Below are 22,904 nucleotides of genomic sequence, written 5' to 3'. Positions count from 1 at the left end.
AGTATTTCACATTTTTTTCCTCCTATAAAATATATTTTGACTTGCCAATATAAGTTAGCATCGGGTACACCATGAAATATTTTGAAAACGCCAAGTCACAAGCCAAAGATAGGTTTGTGATTAGAGATGAAAGAACAGTACTAGCAGGGTGCTAAATGTTTCTTCAGGGTCGTCAATCAAATAATAAAGGCATGATTTCCTTTAAATTTTAACCTGGCACCATCTACAAATATATCTACAGCCCCACCCATCTTCACATCCTTCCTTCTAAGTCTTGAAGAAAGCAAATCCCTCCTGAGACTGAGCCTTATGAGGCCCTTAGATCCAGCTTTTTCCCAGGTCTCCGAGACCACTCTTTCTCAGTTTTTTCTCTCCCCTGCATTACTCTTTACACTGCCCCCACCTCTCGGCCATTCTAAATTCACCCAGGTCTCTTCTACCTTAAAAATAACACTCCCTCTCAAGCCCATACACACAAATCTATCTCATTCTCTCTCTCTCTCTTTCTCTGTCTCTCTTAATCTCTCTGTCTCTCTTCCTCTCTCTCTTTTCCTTTTTTCTTTCTCTATCCTTTCGCAAGTATGCTTCATTTACAAAGTAGCCCTTGCTGCCTGTTTTTCACTTCCTCGCCTTCACTAAAACCAGTCTTCCTCTTTCTTTGAGAATCTTCCCTCATTCAAGAATGTCTTATGATGAAAAGCTATGACACATAATTATGGAATGTTTTAAACGGTCATTTTAGTTCCTTGAAGATCATGTGATTTTACCATGTGCTTGTTTAAGAATGTTTAATATTCATCCAACTCCAAGTAATTAGTTACAAACTGTTGTCAAAAACAGCCCTGCTGGATCTGTTTTTATTAATTTTCTTGTAATGAACGAATGTTCATATAATACAAAAAAAAAAGATTTCTAAAGTACTTTTTAAGTAGTTTATCTGCTTAAGGTGAAACATTCTTCTAATAATATTATTTCCATTAATTACTTTTTGTATTTGTTCTTCAGAAATACTGCAAATTAACTACGGCTCAGTGCTAGCATATTCGAAATTAGGAGGAATGTATTCTATATGCTTATATAAAATACTTTTTCCTCCACTGCTTTTACTGCTTGTGAACTTTCCTATCCTCTGTCTATTCTCAGATTCCAGTTTCTAATGCTCTAATATCTTTACCCCAGGACTTGGACTTTAGACTTTTCTATCTACACTCACTCCCTACACTCACCTGCTCTCAAGACTTTAAATACCATCAAGTCTCTGAAAAAATGTACATCAGGAGGAACTGGCCTCCTGAGCTACAAATTCATAGCCAATGGCCCACTCAATATTTCCCCTTAAGTGTCTAATGGACAAATTAAACTCAACAGGCCCTAAACTCAACTCTCGACCTTCCCATCCAAGCCTGCTCCTCTTGCAGTGGTGACATCGTCTCAATCTATGACAACTCCTTTCGTTGCTCAGACCAAAATCTTGGAGTCATCTCTGGCTTCTCTTTCTCTCATATTCCACATTCATTTCATCAGTGATTCCTGTAAGATGACCTCTAAAATGCATCCAAGGTTTGTCCATGTACCACAAACTCCACTTCCACCACCCTCGTGCAAGCCACCATCATGTGTAGCCTAGTGCCTACACTAGTTTAGACTTACAATCTTATCAGTTTTGTCCTCCTCCTTACACTTCCAGCTTTCATCCACACAGCAGGCAGAATAAGCATTTTAGAACATGATTTACTCTCATCCTCTACTCGAAAAGACTCATGGGCCTACTATTTTCTCTGCTTAGAAGACTTCCCAGATAGATAAGATTGATGCTTCATCTCCTTCAAATTTTTGCTCAGTGCCAACTTTGCAATGAGGATCACCCTGCTCATCCTATTTAAGCTAGCCTTTTCACCTCCCCCAGAGCCCAGCATCCTTTACTCCTTCTGTATCATATTTATTCCATTATACATCTCGCCAAATGACACATGAGGTGTTTTATTTATCACCTGTCTCCTCACACCGGAATGTAAGCTCTGTGAAGACAGAAACAGTCTATTACTTCAGTGAACAGTGTCAGACACCTTGTAAGCAGTCAGTAAATATTTGTTGAATGAATATTCTGTATTTTAAATAACCGATAGTTTTTCCATAGTATTTATATCTCAAAAATCCTTTTCTTTTCTCTTATGAATGTTAATAAATGTAGAAATAGTCTCCACTCCAGTTCTGACACTACAGACCATGCAACTTCAGTCAAGTCACTTTACCTCTCTGGACTCCATGTAAAGAGTTAAGGTGATACAGTATATGATCCCAAAGGTTCTTCTCAGCTCTAAAATTCTACTTGATAATATCTGACTAATTGGCCTTATAAATGGTAACCATTTGAGAGGAACACTTCTCTCATTCTTATCCATTTCAGAATACAAAGTGAATAAAACATGTTTGATTCCTCTAATTACAAAGCTGCACAGCAGAGGAGCCTCGAGAGCCTCAGAATTATTCAAATCCTAACTCGTAGATCACTTTCCCTATTGAGGTGAATAATGTGATGTATTTCCTTAATGCTGAAAGAAAATGAAAACTATACTTACAATTAAAAGTAAAAATATAGTATGTTTCTATGTTAGCATTTATGAATATTGGTCACTAATTACCTGTCTTAGAATCTCATCCAATAAGCCCATATTGGCCTCCTGGGCCTTTATTGTGTGGGAGAAGAATGCATAAGTCTTCTTGGACATTAATTTATCCTCTGGGGGTCTTTTAACTCCCAAAATTAGACAGGCTTCAGAAATATCCTCCTGAAGAATGCCACCAGCTTTGACATATTCCTGGGAATATAATTTATGTTACAAGTTATTCCCTTAATTTGTCATATTTATATATTTCTTAACTAAAAAAGTATAGCAATTAAAGGCACAAACTTTTGAAGGAATAAAATCTGTATGAATTAGAACAATAGTAGAACAACTACTATTTTTACTCATTGGCTAAAGATGTTTGACTCTCATAGCAAAAAAAAATTATATTTGGCACATACTCCTATTTAAGAACAGTTAATAGTTTGATCATAAAAGTTGTGATCACTAGCACATGTGATTTAAATATATTTGTAAAATGTTCATTTTGTACCAACAATGCATGGAAACATTAAAGGCTAACTAGTAATTTATTACTCAGGTGCATTTTTTAAAAAAAAACATATATCTGCAATATTTACTTTTTCTTTGCTTAATTAGTAGTCATTACTGACCTACTCCATACAGTGGACTGTGCTAGAGATGAGATGATAGGATAAAAAAAAAAAAGCCAGATAAGATCCTTCCAGTAAAGGAGCTCACAAAATACAGTTAAAAGGAGCCAGGAGCACAGTAAACGAGGCTGAATTCAGAAGAACATTATGATCAGCAGAATCGAAGTGGTATATTAGTTTAATGGATATTGAGGTAATTCCCAGATGAAATGATAAAGGAAATGTGAACATTTAAATTAATCTGAAAGGCTGGGTAGGATTGGAGAGGTAGAGATAGGAAATACAAGGTGATAATATCAATAAAAGGCATTAAAGAAACATATACAAATATGGAGGCAGGAAAATGAAGATGTTTAGGGCATTATAGGTAAATCAATTTGGAATAGTAGACTGAATATTATTATGGTGGATATGAGCTTTATTGGGTAAAAAATAAAAATGATCATTAAATAATGATTTATTAATAAATTACTATATGTTTTGCTAAGCTCTTCACATGAATTATCTTTTAAAACTCCCATGAAGTAGGTAGTGTTATTATCCCCATTTTATCAATGGAAAACTTGAGGCTTACGCACTTAGCTGAGATCATATAGCTAGTACACAAAGGCAACAGACAGTCATTTCATATTTTTAAATAAAGGGGTAGCATGAACCAAGCATAATTAAGAGTATCGAAGATGGTAGTTGAATAAAATGAAGATAAATCTAGTTAGGAATCTGCTCCAAAGGAAAGTAAAGATGGATAGAAGAGATGGTAAAAGAATAAACATGGTTCATACCTGGTTTCTTTGAAAACAGTCTATTTGCCCATTTATAGTAGACTGTTTAAATAAATCACAAAAAAATCATGAGGTAATTACAGTGGAGTAATTACTACATGACCATTAAATAGAATAAAGCAGCTCTCTATGAACTGACATGGAGTGATTTCCAGGACATGCTGTTGACTAAACAAAGCAGGGTAAAAGAGTAGGTAGTGTACATAGTATATATAGAATCTTCTGCATAAGACGAAGGAGGAAATAAAACACACACACATACATACATGTTTATTACTGTAAAAAGAAACAGAGGAATGATAGATCAGAAACTAATGAAAGTAGTAACCTATGGGGTGGGTGTAGGGGTTTAAGATGAGAGCAGGACCTCTCTGCATTACACATTTTTTATATAGTTTTAATCTTTCAAACTCATAAATGTTTAACTTATTTGAAAAATAAAATTAAATCAAAAAGATTTAAGAGCAAACATTAAAACAGAAACAAGAATAAATAAATCCAACTGGATATAATATTGACCATGTAACCGCATAGAAAAAAATAACTCAAATAACTTTTAAACCCAGCACTTTGAATATTCTTTCTGACATGGAATGATTTCCAGGACATATTGTTGACTAAACAAAGCAAGGGAAAAAAGTATGTAGCATACATATTATATATAGTATTCCTTCTGTATAATGTATATATAGTATACCTTATATAAAGTATACCTTCTGAGATGTATACTAAAGGGAAAAAAAATCTTCAAAGAAATATTAAACTCCATTTAATAGGATTTTTTATTGAAGTATGATTGACATACATTATATTAGTTTCAGACGTATAAGAAAATGATTTGATATTTGTATATATTGCAAAATGATCACCACAATAAGTCTAGTTATCATCCTTCACCACACACACCCATAGTTACAAAATTTTTCTTGTAATGAGAACTTTTAAGGTCTACTCTCTTAGCATTAACATGTTTATTGTTAATTGTAATATTAGCATTGTGATTCCAAAATTATTTTATGTATATTACAGAGTATAACAAAAATGTGCATTAATGTTATAAGGAATTCAAATTTTCACTGCTGGAGAAAACAGATGCAAATATAAAATTTTAAAGGTAAGAAAAACCTGCAGTGCTAAATTTTAATTGGAAATATCAGTATTAATTCATTAATCAATATATATGTATGTGTGTTTGTGTCCATATTCCTTAGCTCTGTCCACTAAAAGGGCTAAGAGCAACAACATTTCAGTAACAATCAACACACCTAACACTGGATACCAGATCTAGGTTTCTATAAAGTAAAAGAAATCAGGGTTCCCTGATGAAATGGCTAATTCCAGGTGTGGGGCAGAAAAAGCACATAGTGAAAATTTGTTGTTGCAGGCAACAAGAAAGCTCAAAGATAAAAGGATTCATGTCCAAAGAGATAGTAGCCCCATTAAAGGGACTCTTGCTATCTCAGATTTGGAATAATTAGAATATTAAAAGGAAAAATGGTTAATGGAATAGCATACATTAGATGAAAAAAGCTCACGCACCCATATGATATTCAAAAGAGCAAGAGACAAGGGGAAAACTAAGGGAAATCTCTTTTCTACAGAAGAATGTCAGGAAATAAACTTAGAAGAGTGATAAAATCAGAAAATAATCACTTTGCAAACTTCCATGTAAAAATTGATTCTGGTTAAGATTAGTCATGGATGCTAACATCATTAGTTAAAAGGTTGTTGAGCAACAGGAGATTCACAGGTTTCAAAGTATCATCTTACAAATGACTCAGAAATTACAAAGAGAGAAAGGTATTTTGCAATGCAGACATCTGGTGTTAACCACCTCAGTCAAGTGATCATGCATTCCTAACCACATAGCAACCTGTTTTTTTTGGTGTAATACAGGGGAAGGAACATCAACAACGGAATATTTATGTCAAAAGTATATAAACTGAATCTAATCATGAGGTAAAAATCAGGCTAATTATACCCAGGAGTGGAACTTCTACAAGTCAACTGGCCTGGATACTTCAAAAAAAGCCAATGTCATTGAAATGAACAAAAATTGAAATGGGATGCTGTTTTAGATTTAAAGAACTAAAGAGATATAACGATAAATGGAAAAAACCTTAATTAAGCTTCAGTTAAAATAAAAGATCATAAAAGACATTTCAGACAGTGAGGAATATGAAATGGGCTATGTGAGATGATATTATGGAATTATTAATTTCTTAGGTGTGAAGATGATATGACAGTTATATAGGAAAATGACGCTGAAATGCATACTGAAGCATTTAGTAATAAAGTGTCATGATGTCTGCAACATATTTTCAAATGGCTCAGGGAAGAAAAAGCATATCATATCTATAAAATGAAAATGAGCCAAACCTATAAGATTATTATGAACAGTAAACTAACGATAAATGTAAAAGGCTGCACACAGTGGCTGTCAAGGCAAACTCGCATGAATAAACTCTGTTCAGTGAAGCATTTTCTGGAGGCAAGTCTTACAAGTCAAAAGACAAGTAGTGGCCTTGTCTCCTCCATCTCAGAAAGAGGGTCGCAACACAAAGGAGAGAACGACCGAAGGATATCCTCTCTTCTAAAAGCAATCCCTCTATCACTCTGCTGGAGAAAGCAAGGACTGTGTGAAAATAATACTTATTGGTTGAATTCTGGACTCAGTTAAGGATTCTAACCAAAGTAAAAGAATATCGCCATGTGCTTATTTCAAGGACTCCAGTAAACATTTTATTTTCACTCAGATGCTCCTTCATTTCCATATCCAGGGCCATTTCATTCCCACATATTTAAAAAATTGGAAATATTCACCTTATCATGAATGGCCCGCCGATTGGAAGGCTGTATTAAGACCTTGTATCCCAGGTTGGTGATCCCCTTGATGTGCCTGGGGGCCAGAGGGGCCCTCCTCTCCCAGGCGTTCACGTCCTCCCGCCTCAGGGCCATCACAGGCTGTTGGTGAAGCCCCCTGGAGAGGCCGAGCCCCAACCTGCACAGCTCGGTCCTACGTACTCGCAGCATCTTGAAACCTGGTGACTGGAAAGAAATCATAACAGCGCAGGACAAGAGAAGGCAGGAGGGCTAATAACAGATCAGTTCTGGTCGTCTAAGAAATCTGCTGTAAAATCCAGCCAACTCAGATAATAATACATACCAGATGGTGAAAAGATGGTAGGTGAGAAGACCTGGATGACACAAAGTGTTTCTTTACTTAAACAAACCCAAATTTCCACAAACAAGGTTATTTATCCCCCCCAAAAAAACAAACATACCAAGCAACTTATGAGACCCATATCCACTAAGCCAAAATAGCTTTTTTTAAATATATCTTTTATCAAACAACTATTCAACACAAAAGTTTTAAGCAAGTTAACCTGCAATGAAAATACAGGGAGATAATTTATGCCAATTCCAAGAGCATAAAGTTTGGAATCCTTTACTCATGTATAAGATTCTTGATAATTTAGTTCCAGCCTCTTTCAAGTTTTATCCCTGACCATTACCTCAACTACTCAGAGTTTGTTTTGCAGCCTGTCGTAGGCCAGTGAACTGCTCTTTACTGGTCAGTGATGAGATATGTACATAAATATGAAGGTAGCACTTACAGACCTTTATATCACATGATCATTTTTCTAGTAACTAGCTGTTATTGAATTTTATAAAATTATTGGTCCTGGTAGATTGGAAATTTAAGAAAACAAAACAAACTAACATGTTCCTTCACCACAGGTGTTAGATGTTTAAGAAGCACGGCCCTCACCCCAGCGTCACCCTCACTGATCTTTTTGTTGCTCCAATTTGGTCAACAAAATTGCCACTCCCATTTTCAGGGTTTCCTCTCCATCCACTTCGTCCTATTATATTAAACCCGGACCTGTCTCCACCAGCTTTCTAACTGCTATCCAGATTGCATAATTCTCCTCATTTATTCAATCAAGAAATGTCTACAAAAGGCGTACTATGTGTCAGCACAGAATAAATTTTACATACATTTTTTTCAGCATAAATATCAAACAGTCAAATGAGGGCTACATACGTTTGGTAGTCAAACGTCAGTTCAGATGATGATTTACTGGATCGTTTGGATGCTAAACCTTAGTTTTTTATGTTTAAAGTTGGCATCAAAATATAGAGACTAAATGATTTCACACCTCCCAGAAATTTCTTACCAATCAGTGCTAGCACACACTTCTGTTAGGTCAGACGGCAACCTCTAAATCAGACCCACCACACAGATGAGGAACGTTTGTCCAAACAGTGGCGCATACAAGTATATTTCCTGGGGACAAACAACTACTTGCCACTCGAGATAGAAAATTGATAGGACAACTCGCAACACAACAGACTAAAAGAACAAAGCAAACAGCAAGGAGTTCTGCTAAGAAGACTTTAGGAAGGAGAGGGGATGGAAGAGAAAGCGCTGCACACAGCCAGCGAAGGCACTGATGGCTGAAAGCTCAGGCTTTTACTCGGGCCAAAATATCGATGATCAACATTTCAGTAAAAGACTGGTATGCATTCTATCTAATTTTTGGTTTATTTACATAGTTTTGTTTTTAAGAGACTATATTAGGTCCAACCCAACTCCAAGCCCATAGCATTTATTCTCCCCCAAGCCAAAGGAAGAACTGCAGCATCCCATAGAACTTACAGAATCCCTATGTTCTGGAATAAAACTGGTTCCAAAGACAAGTGATTCTTTCGAACACACAGAAAGCCCAGAAATGGTCCCATCCTCCCAGCAGGGGCCATACTTCACATACCATAGGTGACCAAAGGACCCCATATCCTCTATTCTTTGTAGGAATTCTTGGTGCTGAGATGAGGAAATCCGTTCAGATAATACAGTCTCTCCCCTGGGCCCAACCTGATTTCTCATCACAGCTTCCCCTCCCTCAGGGATCATTCCTCCTCCTCCCACCTCCTGTGTCTGGGTTGGGGGCCACGGTGTGGGAGGAGAGACACAGACACATGCACACATGTAATGCACATACATATTTGCAAAGGCAGACTGTTTATGGAGACTAGGAAAAGAAAGCAGCAGGGAGTAACCCTGGAGTTAATTTGGGATGCTGCTTTTGCTTTCACTTTTTGAAGAGAATTCTTAAATCATAATTCGTGAAGCTTAGTTTTTAAGCAAATGTAACAATAGTTACTGTTGATTTGACATAATATGCCAAGTCCTACGCTGAGCACCTTACAGACATTATTTAATTTTCTCTTTGCAAAAATCTTATTAAGATGATGCTATTACTTTCCCCATTTTACAGGTGAAGAAAATGAACTAGACTGGGTAGAGCTGTTGCATTTAAGCAGAAGCAGAAATTTTCTTGATGGAGTTATCGTTTGCCCATTGATTAGGAGAAGTGTTTTGATTTAATTTTTAAAAATTTGGGGGAGGAGCATTGCTTAAGATGTGCATAGCATGATGTTAGGTACTTGTAAAGAAGTAGCAACCCAGTCTCTGCTCCTTTTCATGGGATCCAACAGGAGCAGACTGGGACAGTTTTTTCTACTTAAATGGCCCCAATAAAAATGTGATGGTAATTTATCAATTGCTGATTATAACTGAATATTAGCATCAGAATGAGCCTGAGAGAAGATAATTTAAAATCTGATAATACAAATGAAGATAATGAGCCCCATAGAAATAAGGGATTTTCCATGATTCATAGAAAATCATTTTCCAAGCCTCTATGAATTAATCATAATAAAAAAAACAGTCAGCTGTTCTGGTTGGCATAACTTTCAAATGTAGTTGGATCAGGTTACATTTATTTGCTATTGTTCAGGTAGTACTTATGTCGTAAAACAATGGATTTGATTTGTGTTGGTTTTCATGAGTAAGGCGGATTTACAGAGCTGAAGTCTACATGGTGCTTTGTAGTCTCCCATCAAATATTTAAAAATCCTTCAGGTCTCTATTCCTTTCCATAGCATCAACCTAACCAGAAAACTTGTTAAACTTACAAATCTACTACCTAAACCAGAACAATGTATAAGCAAATACAAGAACCTAAGTACAAAAAAGACTAGGCTCGACCCCTCCTAATTTCTGTTGTTTCCATAGGAACGTGTATAAAGGATCACAAATTCATTATTGAAGAAATTAATGACAAATTTTCCATTTCTAGCCCGCATAGTCAGAGATGTGCTCTTTGTCATTACATTTTAGAACTTTAAAATAATGCCACTAGAATATAACTCAGTAACTAAAACTAAAACTATCAAGTCACATGCGGAGATTTCTCAATGCCGTTATTTGTACTAACCAGGCATATGTCTGGATTAAATACTGAGAGACTGAGAATGCAGTAGCCTTGAGTTGAACAAAATAAGGTAATGGATGAGAAATGGAAACGATTTATACCTACTCTTCTGGGTCATTAAAAAAAAAATGCAAATGTATTTTTAAAACCATGGTTTCCCAGGAAGCTCTGGTACTGTAAATAAGGGCAGACAGCTCCATGGCCATGAGTCTTGGCCCACACCACATATTTGGTATCCAGCCCATAATAATCCTGGAGAAGTCCAAAAGAGTTCCAAATTAGTAGAACACCTGGTGATGGTCTAGAACTAATCCAAATACTTCCCGACCCCAAGGCTAGAACTAGGCTTGGGCACGCACTAACGCCATCCTCAACCTTACACTTCCTGTTGCCTAGGTTCATCCTACCCCCACCACAGTCCAGCCTGGTAAAGCAGAGCAGAACTTTATTCTTTGATAAGAGAATGGAGAAGGGTGAGCTCACACTCTAATGGCACCTTCTCCCCTGTTGGAAGGAGCCTTCTGTACTTGTAGGCAGTGGTGTGAAGTGATTAAATTCTTTTTATTTCCTTTTTTTTGGATTCTTGTTTTTTCAATTAAAGTTGGCATTCAACATTATTTTATATTAGTTACAGGTGTACAGCATAGTGGTTAGACATTTATATAATTTACAAAGTGATCCCTCAGTTAGTCTAGTACCCACCAGGCACTAAACATATTTATTATAATATTATTAACTATATTCCCTATGCTGTACATCCTCATGACTGTTTCGTAACTATCAATTTGTACTTCTTAACCCTTTCCTTTTGTACCCATCCCTCCAACCCCCTCCCATCTGGCAACCATCAGTTTGTTCTCTGTATCAATAAATTTGTTTGTTTTGTTGGCTCATTTATTTTGTTCTTTAGATTCACATATAAGTGAAATCATATGGCATTTGTCTTTCTCTGTCTAATTTCACTCAGCATAATACCCTCTAGGCCTATCCATGCTGTCACAAATGGTAAGATTTTATTTTTTTATGGCTGAGTAATATTCCATTTAATGCTTCCACATTAAAGAGGTCTGGCTGACCCCTTACAGTCAGCCAGAAGTAAAAAAAACAAACAAGTGGACTTAGAGAAGAGGGACTCTGTTAGTATTATCTGATTTGGTCTAAGAATGTTCATATATTCTCAAGCCCATCAGCTACTCAGAGTCATCCAAAGATATAAGACCCGTGACTCTACTGGTCTCTAGCCCACAAATTTTGTTTCTCTGAGATGGAGTGCAAAATTAGTTCTGAACTGGAGGCTAATCCAAAATGCTTATGTGCTTATTTGTCTATCTCTTTGCCAAACTGTAAGAACTCTGAGGGAATGAATTATCTTATTCATGTTTGTGAATGACAAACATAGGAAAACTCAAATGTTTTGAGAAAGAATAAATGAATGAATGAGCAACTTTAAATGAATATCATAAAGACCTATGCAGCAGAGAAAACAAAATAGACACACCAATGAGAACAGGGACTCGATCTCCTTTCTCTGCCGCTACAATGCCCCACAAAGATCTGTTCTTTGCCAAGATCGCATAGACCAATGAGTGTTATGAAATGCAATATAATATGGTAGGAAAATCTAGACTTGGGAACTGAGATTAATAACTAGCTATAGAGTTCCTTCTCTTGACCTCAGTTTCCTCATCCAGACTGGAATATAATACTCAAGTCCTTTTCAGCTCTAATATTCTATTAAGCATATTAGTGTCTGGGCACTATGGAATACAAAATCATTAGAATTTTAGAATATAAACGGGCACTCTGACTCATGAAGATCCAGCTAAAGGATCCTAAACAGGGAAACAAAACACCAAAAACACTATGAGAGATGGCATTTACCTAGGTTACCTGCATGGACTACAGTAACCAGGAGCCCAGAGCTTGCAACAGGAGAATAACTCAAAGGAACAATGGCTCCTCTCCTCCACAGATGGCCTGGGCTCCTCAACATCACTTACTCTGTGCCTTTGGTGTATAACAAACTGTCTGTATTTCATCAGCAAAAGGGAGTCAGGGCTGTTGTGAAGTTTATTTGAACTGATATGCATAAAGTGCTAAGCACTGCCTTGCCTGACGCAAACACTCAATAAATGCTAAGCAACGAAGAGGCTCCGAGCCTGCGCACTCCTCAAAGATGAGCACAGCCACAGCACTAATAGAAGACATTACCTTCCCTTCCTCTTTGTCACACTCACCTTAAGTTTTTCAAGGAAGAAAAAAGGGGCCAGTAAGCTCTCTCTTCAACTTCACCCTTAGGCATGGGTGTTTAAGATAAATAACTTACCATTTTAATACTAAATTTCATCAAATTTAAGACACATTTTTGACATTTTAGCATCTCTGAAATAAAGTTGTATCTTACAGTGATGTCACCCGATATTTGATGAATATGGCAATAAAATTGTCAGTTATTTCCCAGCCAAAATGCAGTGTTGCTGTGCTTCCATGAATTTCAGGGATTTGGAAAGTTGCCAGTTTGTACTGCTATTTCTATGACAAAATTATAAAGAACATTTGGAAAAATGAAAACTTTTTTGTTGAACAGACACTGCCTATACACCAAAGATCACTTCCAAAATCCCGAGCCAAGGTCTGTTAAAGCTTAAATAAAGGATTAGTTAGCCAGGGAGGAGATTTTCAATTCCAAACAATTCAGATTAAAGTTCTGATAATGCTGTCATCGATAACAAGTTAAAGTGATAACAAATACAAATTTCTAAAGAGTGGTAAAGTATCTAAGGAAAGTTGATTTCAGCCTTTGTCCTAACTCACTTTGCAGACAGGTCACTTTGCAGACTGTTTACGTTGCCAGAAAGTCATAGAGCCCTGAGTTCACTAGTCTTTATGGAGAAAAAAGAGGGAGGGGAGTACAAGTGACAAAATACACACACACATACGTAGACATAAACATATCTACACAAAATGCTATCAGTGATTTTTTTAAAAAGTATGTGAAAGTCACTGCTTGGGTCAGCAATGGTTCACTCCTGTGTATAGCTACATCTTCTCCACAGTCCCTTAAAGGATGACCTACAGTATCAAAAAATGTTTATCTTTGTTCAGACTACTGAACTCCCTCCCTCTCTCCACGCCCCACCCCATTTCCACCCGCCTAAAATCAGTTTCTGAAAGCACATCTCTTCTAGAAGTCGTCAGGACAATTTAGCCCTGTTCAGTCAAGCAGAGTAGGCAACAAACTGCTTCCACCCGCGCCCATTCCTGGGGCAAGCTTTCACACTAGGCAGCAAGGGCCCTGCAGGGTCTCAGGAGTTCAGGCGACTCTGAGATCCAACTTTCTCCCACCTCCTATCTATGGTAGAGTGTGCACCAGGAACAGCAGCTTGCTGGGAGGATGGGAGCTTGGGGAAGCGGGGGTGGGGGCCGGGGGCGGTTCTCCATCTCAAAGAGAATGGCCAACCCGAGATGAACAGGGCGAGAAGTTTGTGATAAGAGTTTGGCTAAGCCGCCAGAGCTGGAAAGGTCAACCGGAAACCAAACCGCGCGGAAAGAAAGCGGCTGTGGGGTGGGAGGTGGGGAGGTGCACCCCCCGCAAATCTCCATCAACCACCCCCGCAGCCAGCCAATCTAAATAAGTACACAGTCTAAGAATAAGTAAGTGTTCGTTCTGCAGCTTCATCACCAATCCTTTACTCCTCAGCAACCGCACTCCCCACCCCCCGCCCAAAAAAAGAAAAATCCATATTGCCATCTCTTCCTCTTCCTATTCAGAAATTGTGGAGCCGCACCACTCAGCTTGCTAGGAGGGGAGGCCTAGGAGGGTGGCATAAACGCTTGTCACCCTCTCTCTCTAGTTTGTACCTACACCGGCGGGGTCCGGCGCAGGGCGCGGGAGGTAGAGCGCGGCCTCGGCTCCGGGCCCAGAGTCCGAGCGCCGCCTGCAATCTGCACGCGCATCTCACAGGCTGAGCCCGCAGCCCTTCCGCTCAGCCCTCCCGGCATCCCGCCTCACCTCGTCCTCTCGGGGGCGCAGACCGGTCTCGCCGCCTCCCAGCTCCCGGGTCCGGACAGGGTAGGCCCCGAAGTCCCAACAGAATTGGGATGGAGCGGAGAGATGTTTGCTCAACTTCTGAGGACTGCAGGCCTCCTCCTCCCGCAGCCAATCAGCGGCCGCCCTGAGGGACAACCTTCTCCTCCGCCAATCGGCAGCGCGGCCAGCGGCTAGGTCATGCCAGGCCCCCGCTCCTCCCCTAAAATCTTTTCTGCCTTTTAGATCTCTTACCTGCGTACTTAGCTGGGGGCATCACGTTCTCCCAGGACATTATTGACCAAATTTGTAACTGTCCATAGCAGAGGACAGGCAAAGACGAAGGACGAAAATAGTCCGGGCCTTACACGCTAAATAAATGTGTGTATCTCCTGGAAAAAGTTGTGAGCTCATGTATATCACGTTCGTTTAGCCATATGGACTTTTCAAAGCATTTTCACAGCTTCATAGCAAGCCTATGAAGGTAGACGACCGTTCTTACAGGTTTTGAGTCCAGCAAACCGAGACTGAAAAAATTAGTATATCCATATCCAATGAATATTAAGAATCCTTATGTATACGACAAGGTCCAATGTTCTTTAAAAGTCCTGACTAAATGGCTCTAGAGGACAGGGGAAAATGCATTTCATAAAAACTAGCTCAGCGCTAGAGGCTGAAGGAAGACCACCTGAAACCCATCTGTGGTCCTCCTGGGGAGTCAATGACCAGAGGGTAATCTTCTCTCCTGTTTTTATAACTTTCTCCAACACTTCCAGTTTTCTCATACCTGCCACGGATGTGTTAAACTACTAAATTCTCATGTTAATAATCTAGAGCCTAGAACATACTTATAAACTGTACTTGTTTCACTAATTGCAGAGAAAATTAGAATCTTCTCTGGAAGTCGGAATTTTTCTCTCTATGTTTAGCTTCACATATCCAAAACCAACATAGAAACACAATCCATGCTTTGTTATCTCTCTAAGGATTAAGAGCCTGGATCAGCACTTTTACTTTTTCCCCTCAAGCCATAAATCATGGGCAAGTTACTTAGTTTTCAAAAAAAGCCTAAGTTCCCTTGTCTGTTAATAGGATAATAATAGGAACTATTTCATGGGGTCATTATAAGAATAAAATGAAATGATATCCAAAGTGCTCTGCCAAATGCATGAAGAAGTGGCAATTATTATTTATTTTTCTACGGGTATCTCCTATTGTCCACTTACCTATAATTCTCAGTTACAAAACCACTTCTTTAAAATTAACCCATCCTTTAGGGTTCACCTCGAACACCACTTCATCAATAAAGCTTTCCCCGAATATTTCAACCAAATATGATTCTCTCCCTTCTCTCTTATGTATTTGCCTCTCTTGTTTTACTTACCAAAGTCTTCTTCATATAATAGTCATTTGCATTCTTCTTATGTCTTTCCCTCACCTGTCATCACTACCTTAAAACCTTAACAAAAGCAAGTATATGTACTAAGCCTTGCTTTTCTTTCTTTCTTTTATTTTTTTCTTCACTGCTTCTAGCACAATTCTATGCATGTGGCATGTAATAGGCCAGTCAGGGTCTCAGAAGGAAATAGATGGCACAATTCAACTGAGTAAATTAGAAGACATGAAGAGAGTAATTGTGTGCAGGGATAAAGGAAGGCAATGAAAGACAGTGAGGCACCCTGGGACTAACAACAAGTGAGAACTACCTGTAGGCCTTGATGGGGCCAGGAAAGATCTGGTTCCCAGAACTCAGAAAGAAATCTAGCTGTGGTGTAGCTGAAACTATAGGGAGTGTCTCCTGACAGAAATGTCTTTGGGCAGGGATGGAGCTGCCTAAGGAATCAATAACGCCACCTAGACAGGGAGGTACCTAAAGCAAGGGTCAAAAAGCTTTTATTTGTAAAAAGCCAGAAAATAAATATTTTAAGTTTTGCAGGCTGTTAAGATCTCGGTCGCAATTACTCTAGTCTGCCATTCGTATAAAAGCAGCCATGGACAATACTTAAATGGATGAGCATGGTTGTGTGCCAATAAAACTTTATTTATAAAAGCAAACTGCAGGCCAGATATGAAATAATGGTCAGAGTTTACGACCCCTGGCCTAGGAAATGAGCAACCTTACTTCACTCTCTGGCCCTCCCACTTCCTGCTGGTGCCTCCTACATATCAAATACAGGGAAAGCCAGAGGATTGGTCCAGTCCATAAAGATCAGTCCCTCAGGGACAGAGCAGGTAGAGGAGGGGACAGAAGTTCTAGAGGGTTCAAAGGAGAAAATCCAGCAAAAAAGGTATTGAACAAATGCTTGTTGAAATGAATGAATCACATTCTTGGTCACTGTGAATTACTCTCCAAATGGCTGAACACTCATGGGAAATCTATCAAAATTGCATTCCTGAATAGGCAAAGCTGGGAAAGGGCCCTGGAGCTTGGCAACTCCACCAATGGCACGTGAGGCGCAGTCAGCTTCTCTTCCTTTGCTTTGAAACCTCATGCACTTCTGACCTGCTGCCACTCCAATAAAACATTAACCTGGCCTAAAGTTCCCCCTCTCTGAATTCCAAAGTAGTGACCAAATGCTTGTGGTATTCAGGAATTTTGCAAAATATGCACATGAGAAATGCTGTTTCTTAAAGTAGGGAATTCAAATGTTTTCTATTATACTGATATTTGTTGTGTGACAGGTCTCAAAATTTTTCATAATGAAAAGGGACAATGAATGAGAGAAGAAACAAGGCTTGTATACACACCCCAGGTCATCCCCCACAGTCAGCCCCTCAGATGCCTCGAGTATGATAGACCCTCTTCCACCCATATAGAGTGCTAGGCCGACACTCCTGAAATTGGAGCATTGATTCTAGGCCATTCAAGCTGCCTGTCTTTCTTCACCTTCTTTGACTTTCTCTCTTCCCAAGTTATTCATTATGTATTGGCCTTTCTGAGAGGCCACAAAAGTAGTAGTTACACATGTGAGCATTGGAGTGAACAGACCTAGACTTAATCCCTCCTTTGCCAACTCACTAGCAAGTTATTTTGTCTCTTTATGCCTCATTTTCCTCATCATGAAAGTGGGAAGCATAGAATATTAAGTTCTCAGAAAGATTAAGTGATGCATACTCTCAATACATGTGAGCTATTATTGAGGCTTACTATTTTATTCTGTCTCATCCTCCTCTCCTCTCTGTTTCAGAATCCACCCTCGCTCTTAATGACCTTTGCCATAAAGAAAGAGAGGCGGACATATGCAGAAGGAGGAGGAAGGAATCCAGATGCTCCCAAGTTTATTTATTGATTTCTCAAGATTCACATTTTTTACATGAACAGCAATTTTTGTGTGTAATCTGCCCACTCTAATAAAGTTATTCTACCTGTTATAAATAGAAGTTTCTCATAGACAGAAAGTACAAAGTCAAATGTTGTATACAATTAGAAATCGTTTAGGAAAGGAAAGTTTCTAAATGACAATTACTATGTTGCCTAACTCCCAAATTCACTTGGGAATGACACACACTTTCTTCACCTTCAAGGAATTTAAAAATCTGATCAGGTAAGACAAGAGCAGAAACCACCCACAGATAAATCGCAATTCTTGCAAACACGTTCTGGGTTAAGACAGTGATGTCCAGGGGAATGTTTTCCCCCATTCTTCAGAAAAAGAAGCAGAGAAAACTAATTATTAGTATGATTAGCAGTATTTAGGGATCTTTCCTGAAAAAAATTCAAGAAAATTCCAAGCCATTTGGCATTTTCAGGGGCAACCTTTGTTGGTTTCTTGTGTTTCACAAAGTTCCCAAGCGTCGACAGCATCCCTGGAGAGTTAGTTAAATGTGCAGGCATAAGTCATGGGCAGTTTTGCTGCCCTTCACCTCCTGCTTAGTAAATCTTACATAAGTCTGCCAGGACTTAGACATTTTCAGTTACACATTACTGTATTTTATAAATTGGATGAGAGTTATATGCTATAATAACAAGCAAATTTGGGGAATGCAAATTTTAGAATAAATCTGACTGACACATGATGAATTAATTTTTCAGATCAAGGAAGAAAATCCAGTGTTCCTCCTCTCAGCTTCTCTTGAATGAAAGCTCAAAAGAAGACGTCTTGAAGGACTGAAAAAAGATTGGAAGCAAGAGGGAGTAATTACAACAAAAATGAAACAGCTGTGGAATTTTTCTGGAGTAATCATAAATGTAATTGAGCTGGAGACAACCAAGAGTCCAGGGTTAGTGGATAAGGAGAGCCGAAACTTTCTTTTTCTAGTCCCGCTCTGGGTCAGGTACTGAATGAAATCAATAGTTGTCTCATTTTAGAGATAGGAAGAAGAAAAATATATAAATATTATTGTTTGTGGTGTAAGAAGTAGCAGCTAAGAAAAATAATCTCAGCGTAGGCAAGTTCACAGCAGGAAGATAAAGTATTCCTGACATTGAACTGACTCTCATGATAATTACCATCTGTATAGCTCCTCAGAAACAAATGTAATAGAATTTGAAAAACAAAAACAAAACAGAAAAAGAACATTAAAGGAGGATGTTCACCCTGGATAGTATAGTGTTGACACTCCCCATGACAGGCACAAAATTTTCTGTTTTTTCCATTTGCTATTATTGAATAACCTTAACCCCCTAAAGCAAGGATCCCCAACCCCCAGGCCAGCTATGCCCTGTCAGGAACCAGAGCACACAGCAGGTGGTGAGCAGCGGGCAAGCAAGCTATCAAAGCTTCATCTGTATTTGCAGCTTCTCCCCAGATCCAGCATCACCACCTCAACTCCACCTCAGATCTTGAGGCATTAGATTCTCATAGGAGCCCCAGTCCCCGGTGCCAACAAAACAAAGGCAAAAAACCTAAAAGACAAGAATTTACAAAATACAGGGAGTACTGTGTGGGCTTGTATACATGGTTTAACTCCAGATGTTTGTTAGCTACTTTGTAAATCGAGTTTAAATCCTACATGCCAAATTGTCAGGACCAACACCACACTAATGTAGAAATTCTTGGGATACAAAGAAGTATGTCTTCGGAATCGGCCATTGTCTACTGCCCCACTTACTGAGGAAATCTATGTAGTTATGTGAAAGAAATAGATTTGGACCACAGGTAAAACGGGGGAATAAAAAAGGACTGAAATGAGAGAGAGTGGAGGAAACAAGGATGAAGAATGAGGTAAGTGGAGGGTGAGAGGCCGAGAGCAGGAAGATCAAGGCAAAATTTACCCACTGTGTTTGAGCCCAGAGTGAGGGAAAGAAGGAGAATGAGCCACTTTAGAGAATAAAAAAAAAAAAAATGTTTCAAAAAGAGCAAAGGAGTCAAAGACTTTGTGAAAACACCCAAGTCTTAGAATAACTCTGTTGCATTTTAGGAAGGGAATTAAGTTCAGGAAACCTTTCACAGCTAGAAACAACTTCTGCTTCCCACCTCTCTTGGGCACAGGCAGCCCTTGCCTGCTTACGTTTTCAGCTTCTTCTCGGCTCCCAGCTGTTGTGAAAGCTCCACAGCTTGTGGGAGCACAGATGTGCTATCTGCTGAGCCCACAACCATGAAATACCATCTCCCAGGCAGGAAGGGAATGTGTCCCTAGTACCTAATGAAGTTCAATGGCCTTCGAAGTGGGTTGAATAATGTCCTCTAAAACTCATGACCACCCAAAACCTCAGAATGTGAGCTTATTTGGAAATAGTGTTTGCAGATATAATTAAGGTAAGAATCAAAGTGAGATTATAGTGGATTCAGGTGGGCTTGAAATGCATTGGAAATGTTCTTATAAAAGGCAGAGGGAATGCACAGAGGCATTGGGAAGAAGGCCATGTGAAGAAGACACTGTCGCAAGCCAAGGAAACCCAGAAACCACCGGAAACTGGAAGAAGGAAGGAAGGATTCTCCTCCTAGAGCCTACGAAGGGAGCATGTCCCTACCAACAGCTTTATACTGAACTTCTGGCATCCAGAACCATGAGACAATAAATTTTTGTCATTCTTAGCTACTCAATTTGTAGTTCTTTATTACTCCAGCCCTAGGAAACTGACACAGCCTCAAATCACCGAAGATCCAGATTGCCCTCCAATGCTGGATGGTCATCGAGTATCACTGTCTGAGGACATACAACAGAATAAAATCATATAATGACTAACGAAGGTGGAAATGCACAATAACTACATGGGAAGAAATTTAAAGTCAAGATCACTACATTAGATCGATCTTCAAAAGCTTGTTTTCTCTAAATGCCTAGAGCTTCTGAAACTGAGCTATTGCTTCTCTATGAGCTCTGAAATCACTTTGAAGTACAGTTACACTAAAGATGCTTGATTCTACTTCTACTGGCCCACTTACCAAGAGTATTTTACTTACAAAAAAATACATTTTAAAAAGTTAGTGGAAACAAACTTGTTTTTAATCACTTCGTCCCTGACAAGTCTTCTGGAACTTATGTTCTCTCATTAGATAGGCTGACAAAAAGCGTATCATAGAATTGGTGAATACTATGTGAAAACAGCATCATTGTTGTTATTATACACGGCACACTGGGCACGATAGCACCCAGAATGTGAGAAAAAAAAGTCAGAAAAGTATCACCCTCAAATAAAACAAACGAACAGCAACAAAATGGAGAGAAGAGTGGCCCACTTGAGAAACTGTTTGTAAATGAATCGCTGAAGGCACTAAGGAATTTCCCAGGCATACAATGAACTGTAACTTAATTGCTTGGTTTCTGTCTGAAGCAATGATATGGTGACAGAAGAATTGTAAGATGCATAGAAATCTTTATAAAGATAAATAGAGTCTCATCCATGAAAGAGGGTTCTCTGAACAGGCCAGCTGTATCTACATCCCTACATTAGAAATAGTGCAGCAGATCCAGGTTTGGGGAGCCTGAAATATTACCTGATAGACCTTCTCTAATTAAAAAAAAAAAAAAGCAAAATTGTACATTCAAATTTAAGTACAAAAATAAATTTATACTAAAACAAGAATTCATAATGAATTATTAGAGGCTTAAAAGGTCAGGTCTCATTCTACTAAAAGCTCTTAGGCAGTTTGCCAAAAATGCTTACATATAAACACTTCTTGGTTGCAATTCTGGATTCTCCTCACTACCTAGAACACACTACAGTTCCCAGCCACTTCCAGCACTCACAGGGCTTTCGTAAGGGAGTAGCTGAAGCTGAAGCCTTTTTACTTTATTCTACATCTACCTCTGTAGAGAGGGTTATATCCAGCTGTAACAGAGCCTTCTCCACACAGAAGAGGATGTACTATTAAGCAGTGACATGTATTTCTTATTGCAAATGAATAATAAACTGACATCTTGGCTTGTCAATCTCTTTTGAATTCAATTTACGTGAGTCAGTCCCTTGAATGTGAGGGCTCTAGCAAATAATCTCATTCTGAGAATCCCTGGTTGAACAGTCAGCCACACTATATCTTTAACATTTCCAACAAGGGCTACCTGACTCCAAGAACATATATATATATTCACTTAGCTAGAAACACTTGACTAACAAGGGCTACCTGACTCCAAGAACATATATATATTCACTTAGCTAGAAACACTTGACTTTTCTGCTTCCCAGACACCACACACATACACACACACACACACACACACATGATACAGCTCACTGTTCTCTAAAGACCAATTATGACCTCAGTTTAGGATAAATTTATACCTCAATTTTGACTGTGCATCAGAATCTCAAGTAAGAAAAACACTCTAATAAAGATATACAAAATATTTTTTTAAAAAAAAAAAGAGGAATGATCAACTTCATTAGATCAAGGGATTAAAGCTGCGCCTTAGTTAAAGAGTCACATCATGTGTCCCTAAGACAAGGCCATAGCAGTGCTGTTATGGAATGGAGAGTGGAGGAGAAGTTGTGTTTTTTAGAAGATAGAGTTAAGTTTTGTGCATATTTAGTTTGAGGTATCTGCAGAATACATACGGATAAAGATGCTTAGTAACTATTTACTGCAATTATATTTATATATATCTTTATTTCCTGAGTTGTAAGCCCCATGAAGTCAGATAATATATCTTATTGAATAAGATAATATATCTTGTCCAACTTGGGGCCCATAATACAGGAGGGGCTCAACAAATATTTGATGAAAGAATGAAGAAACTAATGTGTGGAGTAAATGACCACTGTTTGATCATCTGTTCAGAAACCGAATCATCCAGACTGAAGCTTTTACATGCACTTGCCAAATCCAAAACAGAGACAAGAATGCTGTTGCCTGAAGCCCTGATACCTGAAAACCCTGATTTTCTTATTCTGTCTATTTGACTACCAAATTCTCCCAAAGAGTACCTACTCTTGAATTCTTGACTCCCTTACTCCATGAGCCTGACAATTCACACCATTACTCTTTTCTATTATTCTGTAGAGCTGACTGCTCACCTAGAATACCAAATGTTGTTTGCCCCCATATTCTCTGTATTCTGTGTTCTGTTTTCCTAGCTGCATTTTCTCCACCACTTTTAGCTGCATACCAATATCATGGGTTTCCTCACCTGCTCCTCCCAATTTGTTCTACCTTCCATGGTGTATCAGTCAAAGTACTAGCAGGAAAGCA

General features: G+C 38.7%; 1 protein-coding gene across 6 annotated transcripts in view; it reads right to left on the bottom strand.

The window, feature by feature from the left end:
- Positions 1–14,473, bottom strand: part of AASS (aminoadipate-semialdehyde synthase) — a 52,148-nt gene extending 37,675 nt beyond the window's left edge. For 3 of the 6 annotated variants that reach the window (XM_025045837.1, XM_025045839.1, XM_025045841.1), the window contains exons 1-4: positions 14,317–14,473; positions 6,847–7,071; positions 2,643–2,819; positions 1,992–2,018 (exon numbers count right to left, since the gene is read on the bottom strand). In XM_025045837.1, the coding sequence (XP_024901605.1) occupies positions 1,992–2,018; positions 2,643–2,819; positions 6,847–7,056 (414 nt within the window). In that variant the 5' untranslated portion in view covers positions 7,057–7,071; positions 14,317–14,473. Of the gene's footprint in view, positions 1–1,991; positions 2,019–2,642; positions 2,820–6,846; positions 7,072–7,189; positions 7,247–14,316 lie in introns of all 6 variants that reach the window. The other 3 variants (XM_025045840.1, XM_025045838.1, XM_006910567.3) reach the window with 3 other exon arrangements.
- Between the last annotated feature and the right edge of the window lie 8,431 nt (positions 14,474–22,904).

Source organism: Pteropus alecto, unplaced genomic scaffold, assembly GCF_000325575.1.
Source record: "Pteropus alecto unplaced genomic scaffold, ASM32557v1 scaffold22, whole genome shotgun sequence".
Lineage (NCBI taxonomy): Eukaryota > Metazoa > Chordata > Mammalia > Chiroptera > Pteropodidae > Pteropus > Pteropus alecto.
This window is presented reverse-complemented; position numbering and strand designations above follow the sequence as displayed.